General features: G+C 37.3%; 1 protein-coding gene across 11 annotated transcripts in view; it reads left to right on the top strand.

Moving 5' to 3' along the window:
• ROBO2 (roundabout guidance receptor 2) overlaps positions 1 to 23,704 on the top strand; it is a 1,105,399-nt gene that overhangs the window by 951,881 nt on the left and 129,814 nt on the right. For all 11 annotated transcript variants that reach the window (XM_026845322.1, XM_026845314.1, XM_026845338.1 and 8 more), the window contains 3 exons: positions 1,632 to 1,789; positions 3,422 to 3,542; positions 13,454 to 13,592. In XM_026845322.1, the coding sequence (XP_026701123.1) occupies positions 1,632 to 1,789; positions 3,422 to 3,542; positions 13,454 to 13,592 (418 nt within the window). The remainder of the gene's footprint in view (positions 1 to 1,631; positions 1,790 to 3,421; positions 3,543 to 13,453; positions 13,593 to 23,704) is intronic.

Here is a 23,704-nt window from a genome sequence, read left to right on the forward strand (position 1 = left end):
ACTGCTTCTGTGTTCTGCATTGCCTTAAGTTATTTCTTCCATTTGATCTTGACAGCCTGTAAATTATGTTTCTGTCAATTTGATTATTATGAATCAGAAGTGTATGAGGGATATGTATTAATCAGAAATATTTTGGGGTTCAGTGTTTTGTTATCTGTTGGAAAAAAATCTATCAACTGGGTGTGTCATCTAAGAAGCCTACGGGTTCTTGCCAGGGCTGCATTTGCTACCGACTATGTCCTGTCACTTTTATTTTATGCTTCGAGAGCAAGACCTAAATAATCACTCTTTTTTGTGTTAGAAAAGGAATTAACTTTCAATTAATTCCCATCTTCCTCTGGGATATACCTGTATATACCAAAATTGGGAACATTAAAAGTTACCTCATATGTCATTTTGAGTGCCACATATATGCAGCCTGCTCACCTCAGCCCATTCAGAGACCAATTCTTATATGTATTAATCATATTTTCTTCTGGCTTATTATAGAACAGGAAAATATTCCATTCCAAATGTTAAAATGGGGCACATTTTATTAACATTGAAAGCAGTAAATTATCTTTGCTTATGAAATGAGACCGAGCAATTTCTGCTGAACTCTTCTTGACTTGCCCCTTCACTAGGATACAGTGTTTTCTAATTTCTCAGAGGGCCCTGGTTCCATTAAGGGCGAGAACTGTTTTAAAGCTGTAATGAAAGCCATACGTAGCTGAAATTCAAGGAGGGGAAATGCCCTAAATTCTATTTCAGTAGCTCATCTAGAGCTATTTTCAGTTTTATGTTTATAAGAATGTCAATTAACCTAGAGACTAGGACACACATGGAAGAAAAACGATGAAGTGGATATCATTTTAACACACTGAAGCCAGCTAGTTGGACCTAATCCTTCTTTATAGAAGCTTGATTTACATAAGAAGCTGGCCTGTGTTGCCTAATTTAGTTCTCAAACAGCTTGGTGATTTAAATGCTCTTTCCTTTCAATGTCATGGGACAGCACTGGTCAAAGTTGCAGCAATATTAAAACTAAAAAATAAAAGGAAAAAATAAATATACTGGAAGCACGCTACCATCAGTTTGATTTCTTTGACACCCTTTCAGAACTGATGATCACTTTGGCATGTATTTGGTGATAACAATAATAACAGTAATAATAGCAATACTCTTAATCAAGGTGTAACTCTGCAATTCAGTATCGGATGTGTCACTTCTTTACCTAGCTTATGCTGAAGTTGGAGATCCAGGCAAGCCCAATATTCAGCTTGTTGTTTTCTATTATGAAAATAACTCAACGTCAGACTTGCAATGCTACTTTTGCAAGGATGGAAAGTGACCCTATCAAGGTTAAAAAGTGTAATGATTGCTACAGGTCTTTCTAAGTTAAATGCAGAGCAGTGTTCTTATCTGGAGACAAAACAAAGGAAAAAATCCCATGTGTGTGAAATCTGCCTCCACTGGAGGTCATGCCTCACCAACTTCTTGTATGAGATATTTTATAAGATGCAAAGTCATCACCAATAATGGTTGAGACTTGTTTGTTTCATTTTATGTGTATCTGCATGTATTCCCCCTCCCCCTTACATTGTCATCACTTTAGTAATTTTTTTCCTTCTTTCCCTCATTTATTGCATTAGTGCTACGGGATGACTTCCGCCAAAACCCTACAGATGTTGTAGTGGCAGCTGGAGAGCCTGCTATATTGGAGTGCCAGCCACCTCGTGGACACCCTGAGCCTACCATCTACTGGAAGAAAGATAAAGTCCGTATTGATGACAGGGAAGAGCGCATCAGTGTGAGTACAACTTCGGTGGTTGTCTATAGACACAGGGCCTGCACTGAACCCCACAGCTGAGTGAGTGCAGTAGAACTTTACAGCTTTATAGTCTTTCCTGTAGAGACTCATCATTGCTCTTGACAGTTTGCCTCTCTGAGCTTTCCCAAATGAGAGGTGGTTTGGGTCTCCAACTTGAACTTCTTAAGGCTTGATTTTTATAACCAATGTAACAGAGGTCCATTACAGCTGTAGATTTGGTCATGTAAGGTGCTCTGTTAGATGAGGGACTCAGTGGATGTCTTTGACCAATTTGGCCTTACCTTTTCTAGATTGCAGTTCAGTGAAATGAGAATATCAGACCTTGTATCAGAGAGGTGCTTTAAAGATAAAGTCAGTCATGTCTAAGAAGTACACAAGTACTCCATGGGAAAAAACCCCAACAATTATGATTATATTGGTAATGTTGTATTTAGAGTAGTAATTGGGATGTATATTCTAAATGAAGGCTGAAGTTATACTCTAAAGAATTATTGTTCCTAAATAGGAATACATGTCGAGTAAATAAGTAACACTGGTTAGATTCTGTGACAGTCCATTCCAAGTACTGAATGAAAAAGGATCCAGCAGAAATACCTAATTTACCAAGTGATTAGAATTTATATCATAGTATGTGCAAGCAAATGGGATAAATTAAGGCTGTGGGGACATCTTTCATTTCTAATTTTTAAATGCCTAGCTTTTCACTCTTCATATTCCTTCAATAAAGTTTTATGTTGTATATAATGATATGTAACTCACTCAGTGCTGACCTTATTCAATATGGAAGTACTATCAGGAAGCTTGCTTGTTGCTTTGGATACCTAAGGAAGTATTTCAAGCTAAACAATCTAAGTAACTGCTCTTCGTGAGCCAGGTGGTCTCTGCTAGGGTCTGTTCAAGAGTAGAGGAAGGCAGAGTGGCAAGGAACTGCTTATCACTCCCTGACTCTCAAGTTTTTCTTTGGCTATATTCCTAACTTATTCAGAAGCATCCACTGTCTAACTTTTGACACCATCTGTGACTTCACAGACTGCAAATTTGTTCCTTTACTTCTTTCAACTACCCTGCTCTTTTACTTTATAAGCACCCTTTGTAGCCAGGAAAATGTTAGGTCTTATGGGAATCAGGTGAATTCTCATTTTGGGCTAGATTCAGTCTGTTTGCATCAAGGAAAAAAGAAGATCTGTCTTAATCAGTGAACAAGGAAACTGCTCAGACACCAGTAAAATGAAATGAACTAAGTAAAACTAAGTAAAATTGCCTTTCTCTTGAGAGAGATGTCGAGTGCTTTACAGATTACCATGCAAGAAATACAAGTGCACTGCATTGTCAAGGAGGCAGAAAGAAATGTAATCTTTGAAACATAAAGCATCAGATGAAAACTGAAGAAAAAACTGAAATGCAGTTAATATCAGTCAGTAGGATAAAATGTGTTCTAGAACAGCTTAAAGATATTTAAGTATATAGGATTATAGTTTTAAAGCTATACATATATTTACAAACAAAACTTTTAAATGCTGTAGATGTGGGACTTGCAGCCTGAGAAGGTAGCCATTTTCTGGTATCTTTTGTTTATCTGAATTTAAAAATATATTCCTTGCTTTGAAACAGATACGTGGTGGGAAGCTGATGATCTCCAATACAAGAAAAAGTGATGCCGGCATGTACATTTGTGTTGGAACAAATATGGTCGGGGAGCGAGACAGTGATCCGGCAGAGCTGACTGTCTTTGGTAAAGCTTTTGTTTCCTTTATCTTACAAATGTCATAGACTGAATTGACCTCAGTGGATCATCAAAATAAGAGACAAAACAAGGTTAACAAAATACAATAGTACTGCTTAAGCTGCATTTCACAGTTTCTGAAGAAGACCAGGTTTCAAAGGCTGCAATTTATAATTATGGAGCTGTGTTAGCTCAACATTTTCCTTCTAAGTGCATAGTTTCAATCTAATCAATTCCTTAGTGCTATGCATATACTCAGAGATGGTAATGCAGGACATAATGCTCTCCTTCACAAAATTGCTAAATGTAATTAAGCTACTTCTAATACAGTTGACAATGCCTGCTTAACGGAGATTTGGACCAGCATTGCTGGTTTAAATAATTCCTTATTCCTGTGGGGTTGTGAAATCAAACCTTTGTAGGAGAGCACAAAAGAGCTCAACTGATCAGTTAAAAAGTCATTGGAGAAAATCCCAAGATCAGCTTTTTGAATATATAGAGATACTTTTGTCATTTGTTTTTTAAAGGGCATGAAACAGGTTTTCATCCTGTAAGCCAGGGCATCGTTTCGATTTTTGGTGCTGCTGAATGAATCAAAAATGAATAGGTTTCCTGTGTGAAAGAGCTTCCAGACCTGATGGGCAAGGCAAGAAGTTTTTAGGAACATTTGCCCTATGGTTAGGAACTAGAGTGAGAATAGAGTAATACTGAACCTAGTGCTGAATCCATCCTGCTATCAACTGGAAGCAAAGCCGCAAAATCCTGCTGTGGTACATTCTGCAGTCATGACATTTCTATTTACCATTAGCTGTGGTTTTGCAGGAATTAGTCAAGAGGTCTTGAGCAAACAAAAGAAAATCAATAAGGAAAAAAAGGTCGCTGCTAAAGAAAATGCATACATGAATATGAAAGAGAAAGAGAAATAGTGTTAGTGTTCCGTCCTGCTACATCTCTTTGATATCCTTGGTACAATACCAAAATTCCAAACAAGATTGCTTATAATTCCAGTAAGACACTTTGTAGAAATCCTGAGGTCCTTTCTAAAGCAGATGCGCCTAATTTTTTCACCTTCTGCCTAATATGGTGCACTGGAAAACTCAGTCACACATATCACCATCTGTGTTTGCATGTATGTGCAATTCCACATTTGTTTGTCTGCTTTAAGAAAACATATTATGGGATTCACAATAGGCATAGATCCATGAGTAACTGAAGATATGCTGCTTTCCAGCATTACAAGACTGTAAAGGCTTCCACTCCACTTTGTTGTGGGTTTATGGAAGCATATGACTTTTAAAGACAGAACTAGTATACCTTGCAAAAAAACACAGGAAGGATCTCTATCAAATTATTATGTCCTTTACAGCCAGTCTGTTGAAGCTGTGCCTTTATACAGATGTAAAAGAGACATGACATATCTTCTTCATCGGTTTAAGTACTGATAATCTCTGTTAATACTCCCTGTGGATAGCAAGCAGATTGCAGTCCTAAACTACAAAGCCTTAAGAAATCCTTAAGAAAATAATTTTGTTAAAAAGCATTGAACTGTAGGAGTAAAAAGTGAAATATGCATGTAATTTCATGTCCTGCAGAGCTCTGAAAAATATTAGGTTTGTCTTGATATGTAAAATAATACATAGCCAATTACAATATTCTGATTTTTTTTTACAGGATTTAATCATAGCAATCAACTCATAAAATACAATCCAAGCCTATTTTGTGAATACTGAAAAAAATCAGCAATAAATGAAGTTAGATATTTTAATTCTTCATAATTGCATTAGACTACCTAAAGAAAAATGTATTTAAAAATCCTTTCTTATCTGAGTATCTTCCTATGTAAAAATTCCCCTTCTATCTAGGTATTCCCTTCCTATCTTCCTTTTTGCTGTACAAGAACAGCACGCAGGAAGCCGGCACTCAGGTTATGATCTGCTGTTTGACAAGACGAGTCGACTTATCCTGTGCCCATTTCCTGGCTGCCACTTGGCTTTGAAGCTTTATGTTGGTGTATTGGGCTCACTGTATAGACATGTCCAGGTTAGTCCTGGTCCACTCCATACAAAAGGACGGGGCTTGGCTTTGCCTTCCACCACCAGAACAGTTGTATCCCATTCCTGGATGCCAGGCAGCAGCTCCTGTGTGCATGGGTGTGTGCACAGTGCACTGGAGAGCATTAGCCATGATGTTTCCAAGAAGCAATGTATCTACTGGACAGTCCAATCAGTCTGTGCATACACAATAAATCCAATAAATCTAGCAACCCTGGGAAACGTCAGATTGGCTGTGTATGTTCAGATTGACTTTACTGATCACAGGCAAAACCACAGGTCATCTGTTAAGTCCACAGCCTTCCTCTAATATGACTCATAGGTGTGAGGAACATGGGAATAGTGCAAAGGCTGAAAAAAATATCATAATACTTATGTATTATTCATATGCCCAACTTTAACTGTTCTCAACATATTTGAAAATGGACTTTATAATTAAAAATAAGATATCTTAGCTAAGAGACTTAGAGAATTTAATAAAGTGGCTGGCAAGCCTAGAGCTGGTGCTGATTCTGGAAAGGAATGTGTATTAATTAGCTGATATTAATGTCTCTATTCCTTTTCCAAATAATAAGCCCCCAGACCCTTTCCATAGTGTGAAGGGGGGCTTAGTAAACACACTGCTCTGTAGGAAAAGGATCTGTTTCACACTACCTCTCAAACCTTTCCAGGAATCAGCCACTTGTTACTTTTGGCTTTACAAGTTTTTCTCTAATACCTGAAGTTAATTTCTGCATGTGACTCATGACAGATCTCTGGCTCCCTGTACAGTAAATTTAGCTTGAGGCATTGCCTCTGGAAAAACTGAGCCAGTATGGTGGCAACTGGTAGCCTGAGGGGAACAGCATGGAAGCCTAACCTACAAGATTACACCTTTCCTGAGTTTTTTTAAAAAATAAATAAATAAAATGAGCAATAAGAACCTTGGAAAGAAGTATGTGAAGAAAATTAGTTTCCCATGTGCAAAATGTATCCACTTGGCTGGGTACCCATTCAATAACCTTTGCTGAGAGATAGTTGTGAATACATGTAGAACTTTCACAAAACAAGTAATTTTTTTTTCCATCCCCATCTGCATAGAAAACCTAGTTTTCGACTTCTAGACACTGCTGAGAGCGTACTGTTAGTGTTGGTGCAGATTGCATTTCTTTTGTTCCCATATCATGTTTCTTCTACTAGCAGAAATTTGCCGAACTTTCACAGTAAAATATCATAAAGCAAACTGATTATATAAGCAGTGCTTCCCAAAATTATTCCTGTGTTTTAAATAGTGACAATGATGCGTTGCATTTTGTTAGTCTTCTCTTTCGACCACTACTGCTAGTTTTTGCCTTTATAAGGCTCCAAGGTGTAATCTTTGAGTAAAGCAAGACAAGGTCTGTCACAGAGCCTAAGCTGGCCTTTAAAGGAAGTTAATAACTAATCCATCAATCCTAATGTTCACAATAAGAGGCAGCATGGTACTTTATTATTATGGACAAACTATTCTAAAGGCCAAATTCAGAAGTTTAAGTGATACAAATTAGGCTGCTTTGCTTGTGTTTGGTCTCATAGCCTTTGGCTGAACAGAATTAAAGTAAGATGCAAAACAGAAACAGTTTCATTCCAATTTGTAAGAAAGCGTGGTTTGTAAATACATAATATGGAGCCAGAAATTAAATAAGTAAGAATTACTGCTTAAGTTAACCTTTTATCATTTTGCCATGCTGCTGCACTCTCCACAGATAAGTTTTCAAGTTGTTTTAACTATTTCAGACTCCTTTTTGTTCCTTTGGACTTAAAATGGTATGTTTGAAGAGAATGTACAAAGGTATATCTTGTATATTGATTCTGAAGTTCAGTGAAATCAATGAAAGCCTTAATATATCAACTTCAAGAGGCTGGCATCAAGCAGTGGAAAAAGATATATTTAGAAGACCCTCAAAAGAATAGAAAGCGTAACTAAGAAGAGTACAAAAATGTCTTAAAAGATATGTCAATTCAGACATATTAAAGATTGTTTTGGATTAATCTTTGATTTTAGCTTTGGTACAAGAACCTTTTTTCAGCTAATAAGGTCCTGTGGGATGAAGAGGTATTTTTGTCTGATGATTGAAGAAGTATTCGTGTTTGATGTTCTCTAGACATTGTCAGGCTGAAAGAGATACCACTCCAGAAAGAGTATACTACGATGACATGATGTTAGAGGAAAAGAACCAACAAATTCCTTAATGAAGACATTGTGACCCATTGTACTTTACTGAGTTCTGACTACGTGTAAGGCCTTAGCAGAGAGTCTTGCCCCATCGTACCCTGGAAATTACTCCCAGAGGCTTTGCCCACTTGGAAAATCTACCAAAACAGGGTATAAGTTCAGAGTTCAAGACAGAGAAATTGACAGGGTGTATTTTGTCCTTCAGAGCAAAGCTCCTCCTGTTTTTCTTCAGATCCTTGTATTTCCCACTTGCAGGGTACTTGTGACAGTTTGCAAAAAGTCAGTTTGACTTTGCAGTATTGGTTATCCACAGATACTGACAAGTTGCAATAGGATAATAATACTGGTGTGAAAAAGGGTCTGATTTGGTCTCCGAAGTCTGTAACTAATGCTCAATGAAAACTGAAATTTAACACAATTGTAGATGTATATACAAGTAGAAGACCCCTAACAACTGATAAAAATCATTCTACTTTATTTGCATGTAGCTCTTAACAGTTCTCTGTGCCTTTACTGTGCAAGCTTATCATATCTTGATATCTATGGGTATTACTTAGAGTGTAGAAGTTTGTGATGTCTACACAAGTGCTTATTTCTCAAATGAAAAATGGAAAAGTGCCTAAAAACAGGCAGTAGAAAGAAGAATGTCTCTAAATGTAAATGCAGCTTCTTTTGTAATTGTATTTTCATTTATTTGGCCAACATAGGTAAATTTAGTGTAACCTTGATATCCTGTCTTCTTCCACATCTTCATTTTTGGCAGAGTGCTTTACTTTATCCAGATCATGTTGCAGTTAATGAAATATCTACACTATTGACAGCATTCTGAAGTGAAACTTACTTACAACCATCTAACGTTTCTTTTTTTCCTTTACATCAGAATGCTAAACTGAAAAATGTTTTTACCTATTTGCTATTAAATCCCTCCCAAGCCTTTTAATTAATTTTAATAGTTCTTTCTAGACTAACACAAAAACATTTGAAAAAAATTATGTCTTCTCTTCAGCAAAGACAGAGAAAACAGTTCTAAATCAGATTGAGCCTCTACATTATGGGGACCATCAAATCCTTCACTACAGCAGTTGCCTCAGCAGAGAAAATATATTAAAGTCGTTAGGATCATTTTAATTAGATTGAAGGCCCATATACGGCTGTCTAACTTTTTGAAGAACAGAGAAAGGGCAATAATACATCTGAAGGTCATCTGAGTCTCTCTAATAGACACTGATACTCAGACCAATTGGTAAATAGAGGAAAAATTGAGTTCTGGGGTTAACTTGTGTCAGCAACCAAAGCAAGTAAGAGATTTTCCCATGTTTCTGGTTAGGATCATTTCTGCAGGTTTTCTTGCAGTGTGTATCTCAAGCACTGCAACATATTTTAGGTGTGTGTCCAGATTGCTTTAACAATCCCGTTGTATAACTGCAAGCAAAGTTTGTTCTGAAGTTATAAAGGTCATCCTAGTAATACCACGACTGGTTGACATGACATATAACCATGACCTATTTTATAGTTCTCTTCAAAGGTTTTTAATATTCATCAGAGAAAGTCTGGGAAGTGGGTACTTTATTTACTCAGTGAAAGCTTATAAAATAGCTATATTAAATTTTTTTATATATGTCTATAATTTTAATTTATTACCCTTCCTTTTTGTTTTTCAAATATATTCTGTTCTGAATGCTGTTGACAGAATAACAATGTTTAGTTGTACCACAAGGCTTTATTTATGGGCAAACCATTTAAAAAAAAAAAAACAAAAACAAACAAAAAAAAAACCAGGTTTAGCTCTGAAACTAAATTTGACCTGGCTGTGTGACTTCCTTATTTAGCATGCTTGGGCAAGCATGCTCTGTCTCCTGAGAGATTAACATTGTAAGCAAGTTATGCAGGTGACTCAAATCCAGTTAATCTCACATAAAGAATGTTAATTGCATTGGCAATGGCATTCACTCTGATCACTTTATAGCTGTATAATTAGCTATTGGACATATTCAAGGGGCTGAATGATACAAATACAGGAAATAACATGAGCGATAACTTTTTGTTTCATGATTCACACCGTGCAAAATGCAGAGATGATGGAAAAATAGAAATAGCAGTTATTGGTATTTGCATGTCCTTGCTGACTGGGATCTGTACTTACATAGCTATTTATTTTCTAGCAAATTCTTAACTGCTTTGGAAAATTTACAGTTTGAGAAGCTGATCTGAAACTAACATGTATGTATACTCCTAAATTGCCTTGATTTGGAATCAGGTGATTTACCTAATGACCTTTGGGCCATTTACTGTCTCATCATCTGAGTTCTTCTCAAAATGTGACAGGAATTTATTTTCTCATCTCCTGTACACAAGCATTAGCAATTTCATAAATATGCATATGTTTGTTTCTTATCTTTTTACAGGCATCTTTTAGACACATGGTCTAAAATAATTTTTGTATGCAGACTAAGTCAACATACAGACACATGCAGAATTCTTTAATTTAATGTGGATGAACCAGGGTCTCTAAATCACCTATGAGAATACTGATCTGGATCTAATTTTCTTGGTTTAGGATCATCTCTTGAAAAACAAATGCCAAAATACAGAGTGTACCATTTATGAGCCCAGAGCAAGTATTGGTCTGAGCCCTTCTTAGGAGAAAAGTTGTGAATGAGATACTCTTGCAAACTTACAGAAAGTTTTATTAAGATATTCCCTTCTAGATCCATGTAGCGACACGCAGGCAAAGTGCATTGCTTAACATTAATGTTAACAACTAATGCTTTTGCTGCTTTGTCCAGTTTTAATAAGTTTGCCAAACTGGAAGTCTTTATCCAAATTTTCCATGCCTGATTAGAAAACTGTTTGGGTTTTTTTATTGCCAAAATAATTCAGACTTTAAAAATGTTGAAGTTCCTGCAGTTTGAAAGTGAAAGGAGTAATTGGAGGGAAATGGGGAAGGATTTGAAGGAGAGGAATGGAGGAAGCTTTTTGTCCTGAGAAATGCAAGTCTCCCATACTGAATAACAGGGACCTAACATTTTAGGAGAAATAGCTATACTATGCCAGAGATGTAATTTTTTGCTTGTCCAATGAATTTTCACTAAAATTATGCACCTAGCTAAATAAAAATAAATCATCAATTTATATGCCAGAGACACCGGGTAGAATGCAGGTGTGAACAACATTTTCCTGCAACTGCACTGCACTCCTTTTGCTGTCACTCTCCTGGGATGATGCTTGGTTACTTCAACTGATTTTTCTTGTGTTAATATTGCCGGTGGGCTGTATTTGGATGGCGCAGAGGAAAGAAGCTCCAGTTCAAGTGTAGTTCAAACACACAGTGGAGAAGAGTCAGTTTGCTGTGAGGTATGAAGAAGGGAGAGACATGGATAGTTGGAAGGGAGACTGGACTTGTGAACTTGCTGGGTTCAAGCTGTGAAAAGCAATATTCTGGACTAGGAGGAAACAAATCAGCTGAAGAAGCAGTCAGCAGTTGGAAAGAGCTGGCACAGCCAGTGGGTGAAACACAGAGGGACTTGAGGCACTGTCACAGGCTGGCAAAGACACATAGGTGAGGTTAGGAGCAAACCCAGCTGGACGTTGGAAAGGTCAAAGGAGACCTCATGCACCGGGAAGGAAAAATCTGATGAAGCACACTCAGAACAAGGAGCAGCAGTGAAGGTTATATGTGGCTTGTACACGGATGTGAAACACGGAATAAAGACTGAGATTTCGAAGTGCAGAGAGAGACTATAACTGGATTTACTTGCCCAAACACTGCTGGAACCTGCAGGGCCTGGGCAGTACTAGGAATAGGACAAAAGCAGTGGCTTGGGAGAAACAGGGAGAAGAATCTCTGCCTGTTAGATATGGTTTTATCTCTAGCATCTGGAAAAGTGCTGTAGATTCTTGAGCATGTCTGTTCTTCTGCTGACAAAGTATGTTTTTCCCTTCCATTAGGTCCCCCTACTAGTATGAAATTCCTATCTGATGCTGTCACTCATTTACATAAATATTAACAGCTGGTTTTGTGTTCCTTATTTTCTGACTTAATATTCTGATTGGCAAAAGTGGTGAACATTTTATGGGCTGCAACTGAATTCAATGAAGGTTGAACTTTGAACATGCAAAATTAATGCTGGATTCTCAAAAAGAAAAATATTTGGCTGTTTTGTGTCTCAGGTTGAGCATCAATATTTATCAGATATTCTTTACCTTGCTTTCTTAGATCTCCATTGCACCTTGGGGAGTAGCTATGAAAATAAGTGAATTGTTTATGAAGCATTAAGATAGGCGTAATGGAGGTCATGAGGAAATTAATAATTCTGCCTTTGAAGTGAAGTTTGAGTAGTATGACAGGAGGCCACCCACTAAATGGTACAACTAAAGCAAAATATTAAACACCTGCTCATTAAATGAATACCAACAATCCAGAGATGTTTGGGGAAAAAATAATATGTGATCATATAATTGCAACCAGTCCCATAGGGCATAAACAGAAAGGGAGTGATTAAAGGGCACGCAGGCAGCCTTAGTGCTGGCACTGAGGTGCTGCGTGCTTGATTTTGAAATCTTATTAACGTTCTTTTAATGTTGGTGGGTTTTTTACTCGTTGGATATAATAAACATGGATAGACATCCCATAAACTCAGCTCTGTCGTTATCAAGACAAACTTCCTGAGTCAGAATCTGGTATTGCCTACATCAGTGTGAATTTTTAGTAATTAAGTGACATCATACCCTTCAACTTGCTAAGAGTGAAATGTGAAATGTAGTGTGTAACCCATTTTAAATGTCTTTATAATAAATCCCTATCTTGAGTGGAAATACTGCTTCATATAAATCCAGTCTTATGATAGTTTGACTCTAGCATAAATAATTTATGATAATAGAAGTGTGGTATGGCTAGGAGAGGACAGAACAAAATGTATGCAATCCAAAGGCAACTTGGAAACTAACCCCAGTGACATCCTTTCAAATGAAATTACCGGTACTTTGAGTTTGTACCAGTATAACTGAGATCAGATTGTGGCTCTGCATCTGGATTTTAAGCAGGCCTGTACAACATTATGATGATTAATAATATTTGTAGTTGTGCAGGCTAACATAACAAGAGTAAACAGAACTTATTATTCAGACCTTAATTTAGTTTTCCATGGTGAAGTTAGTGATGGGGGTCAGGGAAGCTCTGACCTCTGTACAGTAGTCCACAATTGGCAGAGATGCATAACATAGAGTTTACATTTTCCTCCAAAGCATCAAGATACTGATTATTGCCAAAGGCAGGCTATCTCCATGGGCAGGTCATATATACCACTCGAGCAGGCAGGAGCTTTTAGATCACGCTCTGTGTATGCAGCAGTGCAGATCCTAAGCGTTCAAACGGAAGAGCACAGCCTTGGAGACCTCTCTGCTGGTGTGGTGGGTGGACAGTTAGTGCAAGCACAGGCTTCCTTCTGGTGGCACTCTGCTCTTGCATGCAGGCCGGATGCGAGAGCCCCTGCCTCTCCAGCCTGGGAGTCGTCTTCCCAGCTCTTTGTGCACATCATCAGTTCCACTTGTCTGAATTTGTGGAGCTCAGCCTCCTTTCTTCATTCTGTGAATCGGTAAGCAAAAAGATGCTGAAAAGTCAAACGTGTTCATTTCAACCCTCTGACTCACTAAGGAATTTTAATGTCTCTTTCAAGAACGGCCCACGTTTCTCAGGCGACCAATTAACCAAGTGGTGCTGGAGGAGGAGGCTGTGGATTTCCGGTGCCAGGTGCAGGGGGATCCCACACCCACAGTCCGGTGGAAGAAAGATGATGCAGACTTACCGAGAGGAAGGTGAGAGCAACATTTGTGTTCCCCACACTTTGAAATTTCGGTTGTTGAGTCATGCTGGAATCATTCCCTACTACTTACAGTTTGTTATTTGACATGATGGCTGATTTATTTCCCGTATTGCTGGTCTTTGGCACTACAAAACCTGTTCCAGAGCCAGCTGAGCAGGGAAACCCAGTCTGGATTGAATTGTCCAGGTAATGGATTCCTCTGGAAGAAAAGCAATGTGTAGGTATTGTAAGCACATGGGTATTCACTGAATTTACTGGAGAAAGTAAAGGTGGTTTAGGAATTACTAATTATGTACTAGACTTCATAATAACATGCTGATATCAAAAGGAAGAAGGCTTGGCTGGAGAGTTGAAGAGGCACTCCATTCACTAGCAGGGTGAATTAGAAGCAGCACACTGTGGTGGGCTTTGCTGGCTCCTTGGCTCATGTCTGTTAAGACTTGGAGAAGCCTCCTTCAAGAGGAAACAAAAAACTAAACTAAACTAGCAGAAGTGGAAAACAAAGTTGAAATCTGGAACGGGCCTCTTGGTGTTCAACAAAGATTTGTTTAGTCTGGAACAAGCGCAGAGAAAATTCCAGAGTGAGCAAGGGGATGAGAGTCTCTCCTGTACAAAGACATTAAATTCGCTTGGCTCCTTTCAGCTAACAACAGATTTTGGTCTTTGCTTTCTGGAACTCTTTCTAGTTTTGATGGTGAATCATTATAAGATTAAAAAATCTTAATGCAGAAATAGGTCTAGGAACAGGAATGAGAACCCAGGTCTCCATAACCAAACCAATCCTTGTGGCCCTGTAAGTCCTGATGCATTTTTGCACAGTGCATTTAATTTCAACAGTAGACATGAATAGTGCCTTTTTTTCTCCCCCACCACAGCTGATTGTTCTTTTTCATCAGCGTTGCTTATTCCTGGGATGTGGCCAATGGAATTTGAGGAACGGAAAAAATAAAATCTAAAACTACTGTTCTTCAAACAGGTGCTTTAAACAGTGAATTTATGTAGGCTGGCTGCATGTGTTATTTCTACTCTTCCAATCATGATCTTAAAAAAAAAGCAGCTGCAATGGTGTTTGTGGCTAATTTGTGTCAGTGTATATTAAGTGTGCTGTGAGTGCACTACTAGACTGGGCCTAACTAAAACAAGTTAGATATTGTTGTCTGCTTGGTTTATCACAGTGTGTTTTATATCTTCATCCCAACAAGGTGAAAAATGTGGTAAGACTGTTACCTGGCAATCTTCGGTTAATATATTTTGTTTCTCAATTTGTAAGTCTTTAAGAAAATCTCAAGATTCAAATTGGAGAATACCTGTTTTAGTTTCCATATCCTCAACTTTGTAAGATGTCTTACAATTCTTCAGTTAAATATATTAATGTAATGATATATAATCTAGAAACAACATTTCTATATAAGTACAGATACATACATATATATAAAAATACTTGCATTTTAAAATTAATTTCCTTGCAATTTAAAAAAAAATATTAAATTACATATCTTTTTGCTAATTATATTGGTAGATATGTATGCATGTAATACATAAAATATTTTGAAGAGCAGACTTTTGGATAGCAGGATTAATTTTTTGTCTTTGCTTGATATATATGAATTGTAGAGTAGTTCATAGTAAATACATTGTGCTTCTGTAATTTGTTCTTACTGTTGTGCTGCTTCTATTGTTTTAAATCATGTCTACTTCTAGGCAGAAGTAGTAGATGATGAAGCAACAGTGCCCTTGATTAGGTTGCTCTTTTATTAAGGTTTTTTTAATGACTTCTTTGTTTTTCTTTTCTATCTTACTGTGAAAAACATAGTACTATGTGATTCAAGGTAATTTTTTCTGTACATTCATGATGTATTTCTAAGGAGGAAGAAATATAACAGGAAGCATAGACAGTTTTCAGTGGACTTTTAACAAAAGGAAGAGAAGGTTCATCAGATACATTCTGATCATAATCAACTTCAGGCTCATAAACTACTCACAATGTTCTGCAGTGTTTTTACACTGCTATTTAACATTTCACTTACTGTGTTTTGGCATCTTAAACCAGAAAGTGGGTGTATGTCTTCATTTATGTCTGCTTCACGGAACATCAGCGGGGTGGGTAAAGAAGGGGCCAGGTTGAAGAATCTCATGCCGGAGACCACCTTGGGTGATAGAGGACTACCACTGCCCCTGCCCATGTAGCGGGTTACCACCACGTGGATTGGGGTCATCTAGTGGAGTCCAACATCTACACTTAGAAAGCAAATACATCTGATGATCAGTAATATATGTTTTCTTTTCTAAAATGTATCATTTGTATAGCAAGGTACGTAAGCAGAGTCTTCACTGTCCAAAAAGTGGAAGTTTCCAAACCGGGCTGCATGATGCTTAATCAAGGAAGATAAATTTGGAACATCTAAAAGAAAAGCTATTTTTTTAATAGATTTTTTTAAATACAAGCAAATAAATTTGCCCAGGTATAGTCTGAATGGGTGGATGGATGAGAGAAATAAGTTTTTCCTCCTTGATGAAGTGGGAGTGGTTTTTTTTCTTTTTTGAGGCAAAACTGAAATTAACTTTCTGCTTCTGAACTGAAATTTATTTTAAGCATTTTAACATCTACAATGAAATAAGAAACCCTCAAGGAATTCCCTTTGTTATTCTTCCTACATGCATAAATCCTTCTTCTGAGCGGATCTGTGCAGCTATTTGTCTTATAGCTTTCAATATCAATTTCCTGTTTCTACAGCTAACGATGTTCTACGCACTTCTGTCTGGTTTTGTTTTTTCAATAATTTCCTTTTGGCTTCACCCCTAGATTACAAGACAATTATAGCAGGTACCTGTTTCAACAAGTACTGCAAATTTTTAAATGTGTCTATTATTAGATCAGCTTTCAAAAGTGTCTAGTTCAGTGATAGCTAAGTGGGATAAACTGAATTTTTGAGTGCATTTTGTTTCTGTAATTTGCTCCTGGTGAATGCCAGAGTTAGTGATACTGGATCCATAGTCTTTCAGAAATCTTTCTCTGTTTTTCCATCTTACTTTTAGCTTTTCCAGTGACACATGTGAAACCAAAGAGAAAATCACAGTAATTTCTGGTGACAAATATAAAGAGTATTGCTGCACCAATTGGTGTGTTGAGTAATAATTTGAAAATCATTTCAGGCTATTACAGTTTTAATTATAAAGGTCCCTGATGAACTGTAAGCATCTCCAGTTGCAATTGGATTGAATGAGGAAAAAAAAAGCAACTTCTAAAGAAATTATGATGTTTGAAAATATGACTATTAAAAAAATTTAGCCATTTTGTTGAACTGTCTATGTAATTACAGAGAAATGTATGAATGACTATGCTTTAAAACTGAGAACAGATGGACATAAATCTATTCGGAGGCTGCAAGTCTTCATTCTGAATTTTAGCTATTTTGAACTAATGATCTAAGCCAAATATGATAGTCCATATTTTGTGTTTAAAACCTTATAGTGGTTCTTAGAGTGGAAGTTTTAAAAATGCCTAGGAAAAATAGGTCTCACTAACAGTCAAAGGAAGTTAATTGTCCAACATCCTGTAGACCTGACTTGAGATTTCCAAGACTGTGGTATACTTCACGGAGCTCTTCTGTGTATGACTGGGCAGGAATTAAGAAAGTGATATGAAGGACCAGGTGGAAACAGTTCTGTGACTTATGTATACTAACCATTTTCTTCATTCTTTTATACTGTTGTGATAATTAATTAATTAATTAAATTCTTTGCACTTGAACATTCGGTTTAGAGCTTAAACCAATAGCAGCAAATTAAATTTTGCTATTAAAAATGTTGATACTGCACCAATTGGGAGAAACAAAGTGTGAGGTCTGGGATGTCTAAAGCTTTTTACCAGAAGCTGTCCATTTTGCATTGGTGACTTGAGACTGAAATGCATTGTGAATCAAGGGTAGAGGTGTATGGTGTTTGTTTTATTTTAATTGTTCTAAAACTCCATCATTACAGCATAGCTTTGACAGTACACAAGCTAGGGAATATTAATCAAGTATGACTTAAGTCAAACTACTGGAGGTGAACAGGATATTGTGGGGTCATCAGCCCTATGCCTTTGGCTGAAATATTAGATTCACTATTTCATGAGCAGGGTTTCTTTTTATTATAAAGTGATGCAAGGAAATGGCACAAAAATTGTACTAAAGCAACTCAGACAATTGTGGCCATGCATAATGATGAGAACCTGCAAATTGAATAAAAATTGTCTTTATATGTTGAAATGTGTTTTTCAGCCACATGTTCAGATAGCTTTCCCTTTGATGTCTGCTTAGCAGAAATAGAGTTTATCCTTTCCTGCGAAGGAACTGATGGTCTCCTCTGTGGTGAGGAACTCCTCAATATGGCCTGGATCAACTTGATTCATCTGCTTTATAGTCCTGATAACACGAAGAAAGTGATATTATTTGAGAGCCTCCAGTATGAGAGCGGCATATCTACGACTAGCAATTTAATAAAATTTGAATAAGGTTTGTACAGTGTTCCATGTCCTCAAATTTTCTAGTGAAGCCAAAGAGAGCAGCTGCATAGTCTGTAATTACATAGCAAGTAATACAGATTTATTTTTTTTTTTTTTAAGGAAGTGAAGAGATTTTCAATTACAAGTTAAAATTTATGACACACTTTAATAACTGTTTAAACCTTTTACACAGAAGAAGCTAGCAGTGCCAGCTCTTTGGGAGACTCACTCTCACTCACATAGCTCAGCAAATGTATTTTTCAGTTGCCTTAAAAATGACTGGGTAGCAATCACATGGGCTTTTTTTTTGCATTCCAGCCCAGAACAGCTGGTTTAGCTCAGTAAATACATCTTTAATGAAATTACAACCTGCTCTTGTAAGTTGCATTTACAGGCACTGTCTGATTAGATGAATATTGTACTAGAGAAGAAAAGTGGCAACTGTACCAGCAGGAAGAGGTATTTGTTTTACGCGCCACCCACGCAATGGGAGTGTAGGCAGAAAAACCAATAGTGATGCTTCAGAACAAGAATGATGTGTAGTTTACACAAAGTGTATTGCTAAGTGTTAAGAGATTGCAGGTTATTAAATGAAACAGAGCATTAACACACAGCAGTGACAATCATAAACAGCACGGTAAGCTTTCTTATTTACTAAATATTAGGAATAGTCATTAAAAATTATTTGGGAAAATGCTTTCTTATGTATAGGCTTAACTTATTCTAAAATATGTGTTAGCTCCAACAACAAAAGTCTGTGTAGATACCAGTCTTGCTATGTTTTTAAAACTGGCCTCTTTGTGCCTGAAAAGTAATTGCATACACATAGCCTGGGCAAAAATACTGTCTGTCACACATCTGATAGGTGTGCGTTTTCCATAAGTACTATAATTTCTGTGCTTTCCACCGTGGCTTCTTGTGAGCTCAAAACTAAGGCTAAATGATGAAATTTTTAAAAAGTTTCACTGTCTTCCAGATGCAAATCTTTGAAATGGATTTAAATGCAAGGACAGCAAACCTTATCCCAATAAACTCGGAGAAGTTAGATTTTTTTTAGGAGGAGATCCAGAAAGGGCCTGATAACCAGAGATGTTCTTCATTTGTATTTCTCCATGATCACCAGATAAGACCCTGTAAGCCAGAAAAACAGTAATTTTTAAGAATAAACACAGTGCTACATAATTCTATTTATATTCTGTGGATGGGATAGTGAGGTATTTAACTACAGCCTCCTCTAGATACAACCAAGGGGAGAATGACCTTTCAATGAAATATGAGTTAATAACACTACAGCGCTGTGTGCTTTGGTCGAGTTAATCTCTGTGCAGATTGTAACAAAATGCAGTCTAATGTGTATTGAAAATTAATTAGAGTAAAGAGTGTGTTTTAGTAGTGTAATGGATATAATCTTTGGTTGCATCAGCAAATTTCTGTTGCAATTAATAACAATTAATGGTTTTAAATAAAGGGTCAGGGAAAAAGGATGTTTTTCATATTAGCTGTATCACGTGTACTATTCATCACCTCTGGTTAGATCCAGTATGATTTGCATGCCCATCTTTTGTTTCCTAAGCTAAAGCATCAAGGAGAGATTAAGTCCCTTTATGAGGAGCATAGGGGAGAAGATTGGATGTTCTTAATGGCTTGTCAAAAGGAGACAGTGAAAGAAAGAGGTTTAATGTGCTATTTGTATTCTTACATACATCTGGAGGGAGTAGAGGCGATTTGCAGAGGATATTGTTATATTGGGTTTAATGCAGCACATGGCTGGCACAGAGCAAGCTGCAGTGCAACTTGCAGAGAGTCTGTGTAGCCTAACTGAACACAGGCAGATTTCAGCAGAGTACAACGTAAGCATCTTTTTAGCTGTTATATTGAATCATTTGAGGAAACTTCTGTAATGCCAGAGATATCATTTAGAGATACAAAGGTGATGAGGGGTAAAAAGGAGGCAGGGGTTGGTTTATTATTGTGTATATAGCATCAAGATGATATACCCCAGTGCTGGTGGGGTACTCCCTCCTGTTCTTTTGGTTGAGTATCCCCCTTCTCTGATTGATATTTTGCCTGTCAGTGATCTCTTCCTGTTCTGTAAGTGCAAAACTGTTCCTTACTGTTTTCTGAGGAATACGTGACCAAGTGAAAGTGTAAATTAGAGTATTTTTTGACATTTTAAATCCCTCAAGTCATGGCATTGAATAGAGTCCTGTAAATGCATCATTCCACAGTTACCTCAGAGGTCTGTAGTCTACCCCAGTAGTTATCTGCCATTCAATTTGTATGAAATATTAAATGCTGTGAGCAAAACTGTTAGATGCATGGCTCTGCTAGACTTGATCAGCAGCGAAGCGGTTAATAACATTGACATTTAAATTGGCTTCATGTTAAGTGTCAGTTCTCACCGCAGAGCTGAAGAAGAGCTATTGTTTCAGGCAGTCTGTTTGCAGATGCATGAAAACAGTCTCCAGTTGCTTACATAAGGGTCAAGGGTGGGAAAATAGCTTTACAACTCCACAGACAGCAACCGTAAAGGAATTGTGTCAACTAGCAGTCCTGCCTACATGTTTTCTCTATGCTATGTGAACCATTGGTGATCTATGAAGCGATCACTGGCAGCGCACTTGCAATAGGATTGTCACAAGAGAATGTTTTATTTTTTATTCTCTCTTATTTAACATCCTAAAATTGTTACATTTCTGAGAATTAATGAAGTCACTAGCAGAGTTCTGAAACAAAATTTAATGCCAGTGGTAGTGGCCTCAAACATGGATTTCTCTGAATTTTCCACCCACAGAAGTGCAGCTAGTAAATGGTCTTGCAGAAAAGAGATCCAAGAAAACTTAATGTAGAATTTCACTCAAAATACTCATTCTGTTGCTTGAATCTTTCTTTAGTATCAGGAAATCAGAGTATACTAAGTAAAAGCTTAGTAATCACATAGTTTAACATTGTATTTATAAGTTTCAGAATATTGAGATAGCCTGCTTTCTTGAAAAGTGTAAGGTTATCAAACAATTTAAGCTCACTATTATCAGTTTATTGACTACTAAAATTATAGAATGAAAAAGTAAAGGTAGTTAACTATGCAGTTTTTCTGTAAAACCCTCAGGAGAGCAGGGAGACGGAAGCTAGTAGTTATATGTCCAAGTGGGAGTATGATTCAAGAGCTCTGACCACAGCATCATTGATGCTACTGGAATGGCTGGCCTGCAGGGATTTCTTCTGCTTTAACACATTGCATCACTGAATGAGATATAAAAAATGTCATCACAGTTAAAAACAAACAAAACCAGTCAATGAAAACACTGAAAGGTTAAAGTTTTAACACTAAAAACTACTTTCCTGTTCCTATTGATAAATCCTATGCTGATAATTACTTAACATTAGCAAAATACACTTTTAAATTATATGATTTCTGGCTCACCTGTAATGTTGAAGGCACCTTCATTAAAACATTAATATGACTTCATCTTTAATTACCACTTCAAGGTTGGTTAGTGATTCTAAATACAGATTAGAAAATATTTCAGCTAGTTCTTGTGACAAGTTTATCATAATCATTCATCATGCTTAAGGCAAATAATAATAGACAGGCCAACACAAATTCTGTTTATGTCAAACTACTCATAATCTGTGTGGTCATGTTAAAAAAAATGCAGCAATCCATACTTAGTGAGTGCAAGAGGCCAGTCTGGGCTCAGATCTTCTTACAGTGTTCCAATCCTTGTAGTACCATTTCAATTTTTTAAAAATAGAAATGGACAAAACCACTGTTTTGCTTTTCCTTAAAATTAATTTCAGTGGCATGTGCTGAGCAGATAACCCTGACAATCAAGGGTACTTTTCTGACGGATGAATTTATGACACAGGCATTAATATTACAGATCTCCCCAAGTGCCTGACAAATGTGTCTCATCTGTGAGCAAAAGGACTACTTCTGGTGATAGGAGGATAGGTCTCCATGCCAAGTCATTACATGGTCTCTTAGCTCATACTTCCACTGACGTTCCAGTTTTTGAAATGTGGAGGTCTGTCTGGAACTAAAATCAAATCAGAAGCCCATTTTGGGTAATTATCATGTGGTAATTCCCTATGAGTCCTTCTCTGTGTGAACAAAGATGTAGAGGTAAGAGATGTAGCCTGCATCAGTTTAGATAGAGTTTTTACTGAGTCACTTGATTACCAAGCATATGTTTTGTTCTTAACATTTGTTTCCAAATTATTTTAAAGAGAATAAAGAAGCAGTCTCATTTTTCTTTCTTGATTCTCTCCTGAGCCCATGGCTACTGATATTGTGAGGCACTAGTTATGTGGTTGGATGTGAGAGTAGTACTGCATGGTGTAATGCTTCCAGAGAAGTGGGAAAACACCATTTCCTTGGATACAGGAATGGTTTCACAATGTTGGCCCAATGTCTGTATAGAAGTTTTATGAGATTTAGGCCATTTTATTGAATGCCTTGGTTTAAGGCACAGTGCAGTGTGGGTTTGTGTTTTAGATTATTGCAGTTGAGAGTGTTCATTATAAGAAATTACAAATAATCTGCTCATCACAACTCATAAAAGATTTTGGACTAAAGCAGAACCTGCTGTCAGTATATTTTAAGAAAATCAAATTAATGAATAGTAACGTGTATCGCTTAGCTCTTTTTCTGGTTTGTTGGAATGAAGCCAGTGAACTATTTTATATGAATGCTTGCATATATGCCTTGCACAAGGAAATTCAAGGTGATGTCACATTGCCTTATACCTTTCTCTGGCATGAATGGCGTAGTCAAAGAATAAATGGGAAACTAGACTTGTAGATGTGAGGGGCAGCAGTCCTGTCATCGGCTTGGGGGTAGATCCATGGTAGCTCAATTTATCATAATTATAAGCAGTGTCTTAGAGCTACCCAGCAACAAGCAACCTTGATTTTAGGGGTACAACAGAGCAGTTTGTGACCAGTGCACACAAATATATATATTCATACTCTCTCTGCCGCTGATTCAGGTTTTGCTAGGGAAAGAAAACCAGAGACTCCTTTATCTTTCCCTCAGAACGCTGTCACTCAAGGAGGTTGGTGCTTCTTTCTTCTTCCACTTACCAGTGCATGGGATGGAAGTGAAAAAAAACCCCAACATTGCTTGTAAGGGAGCTGGCAGTCGGGGTGGCTGCACCAACCAGTGGGCATGGAGGCTCTCCCTTCTGCTTCTGGCTTACAGAAGGCTGAAGCAGGTAAGGAGCTCACACTTCTGTCCAACTGCAGCTTCTCCCTGGCTCCCTCCATCTGGCACAGGGAGCCTAGGAGCCTGTGAAAAGCTGTGGCACTATGCTGGGAGCTGAAGTGCCAGCACCACAAAAGAGAAGCGGAGACAGAAGCTTAAGCCTCCTTAACTGCCTCCTGTTTACTCTGGTTTTGGCCAGTAGCTTCTCTCTATTTGGGCTCCCTAATCATTGATGTTGTGAGTAATCTTGGAGCTTTGTGCTTGTTTTACAAAATAGCCTGGCAAACAGGCAGAAGAAAATAGAGCAAAGTAATTTTTGTGCCATCTTTTAAAAAAAAAAAAAAAAGCTCACAAAGCTTACATGCAAAGATTCTGTTATATTTTTAAATTATTATTTACAGTAGTATTTTGG

This window comes from Athene cunicularia (assembly GCF_003259725.1).
Source record: "Athene cunicularia isolate RWA chromosome 1 unlocalized genomic scaffold, athCun1 chr1_part1, whole genome shotgun sequence".
Lineage (NCBI taxonomy): Eukaryota > Metazoa > Chordata > Aves > Strigiformes > Strigidae > Athene > Athene cunicularia.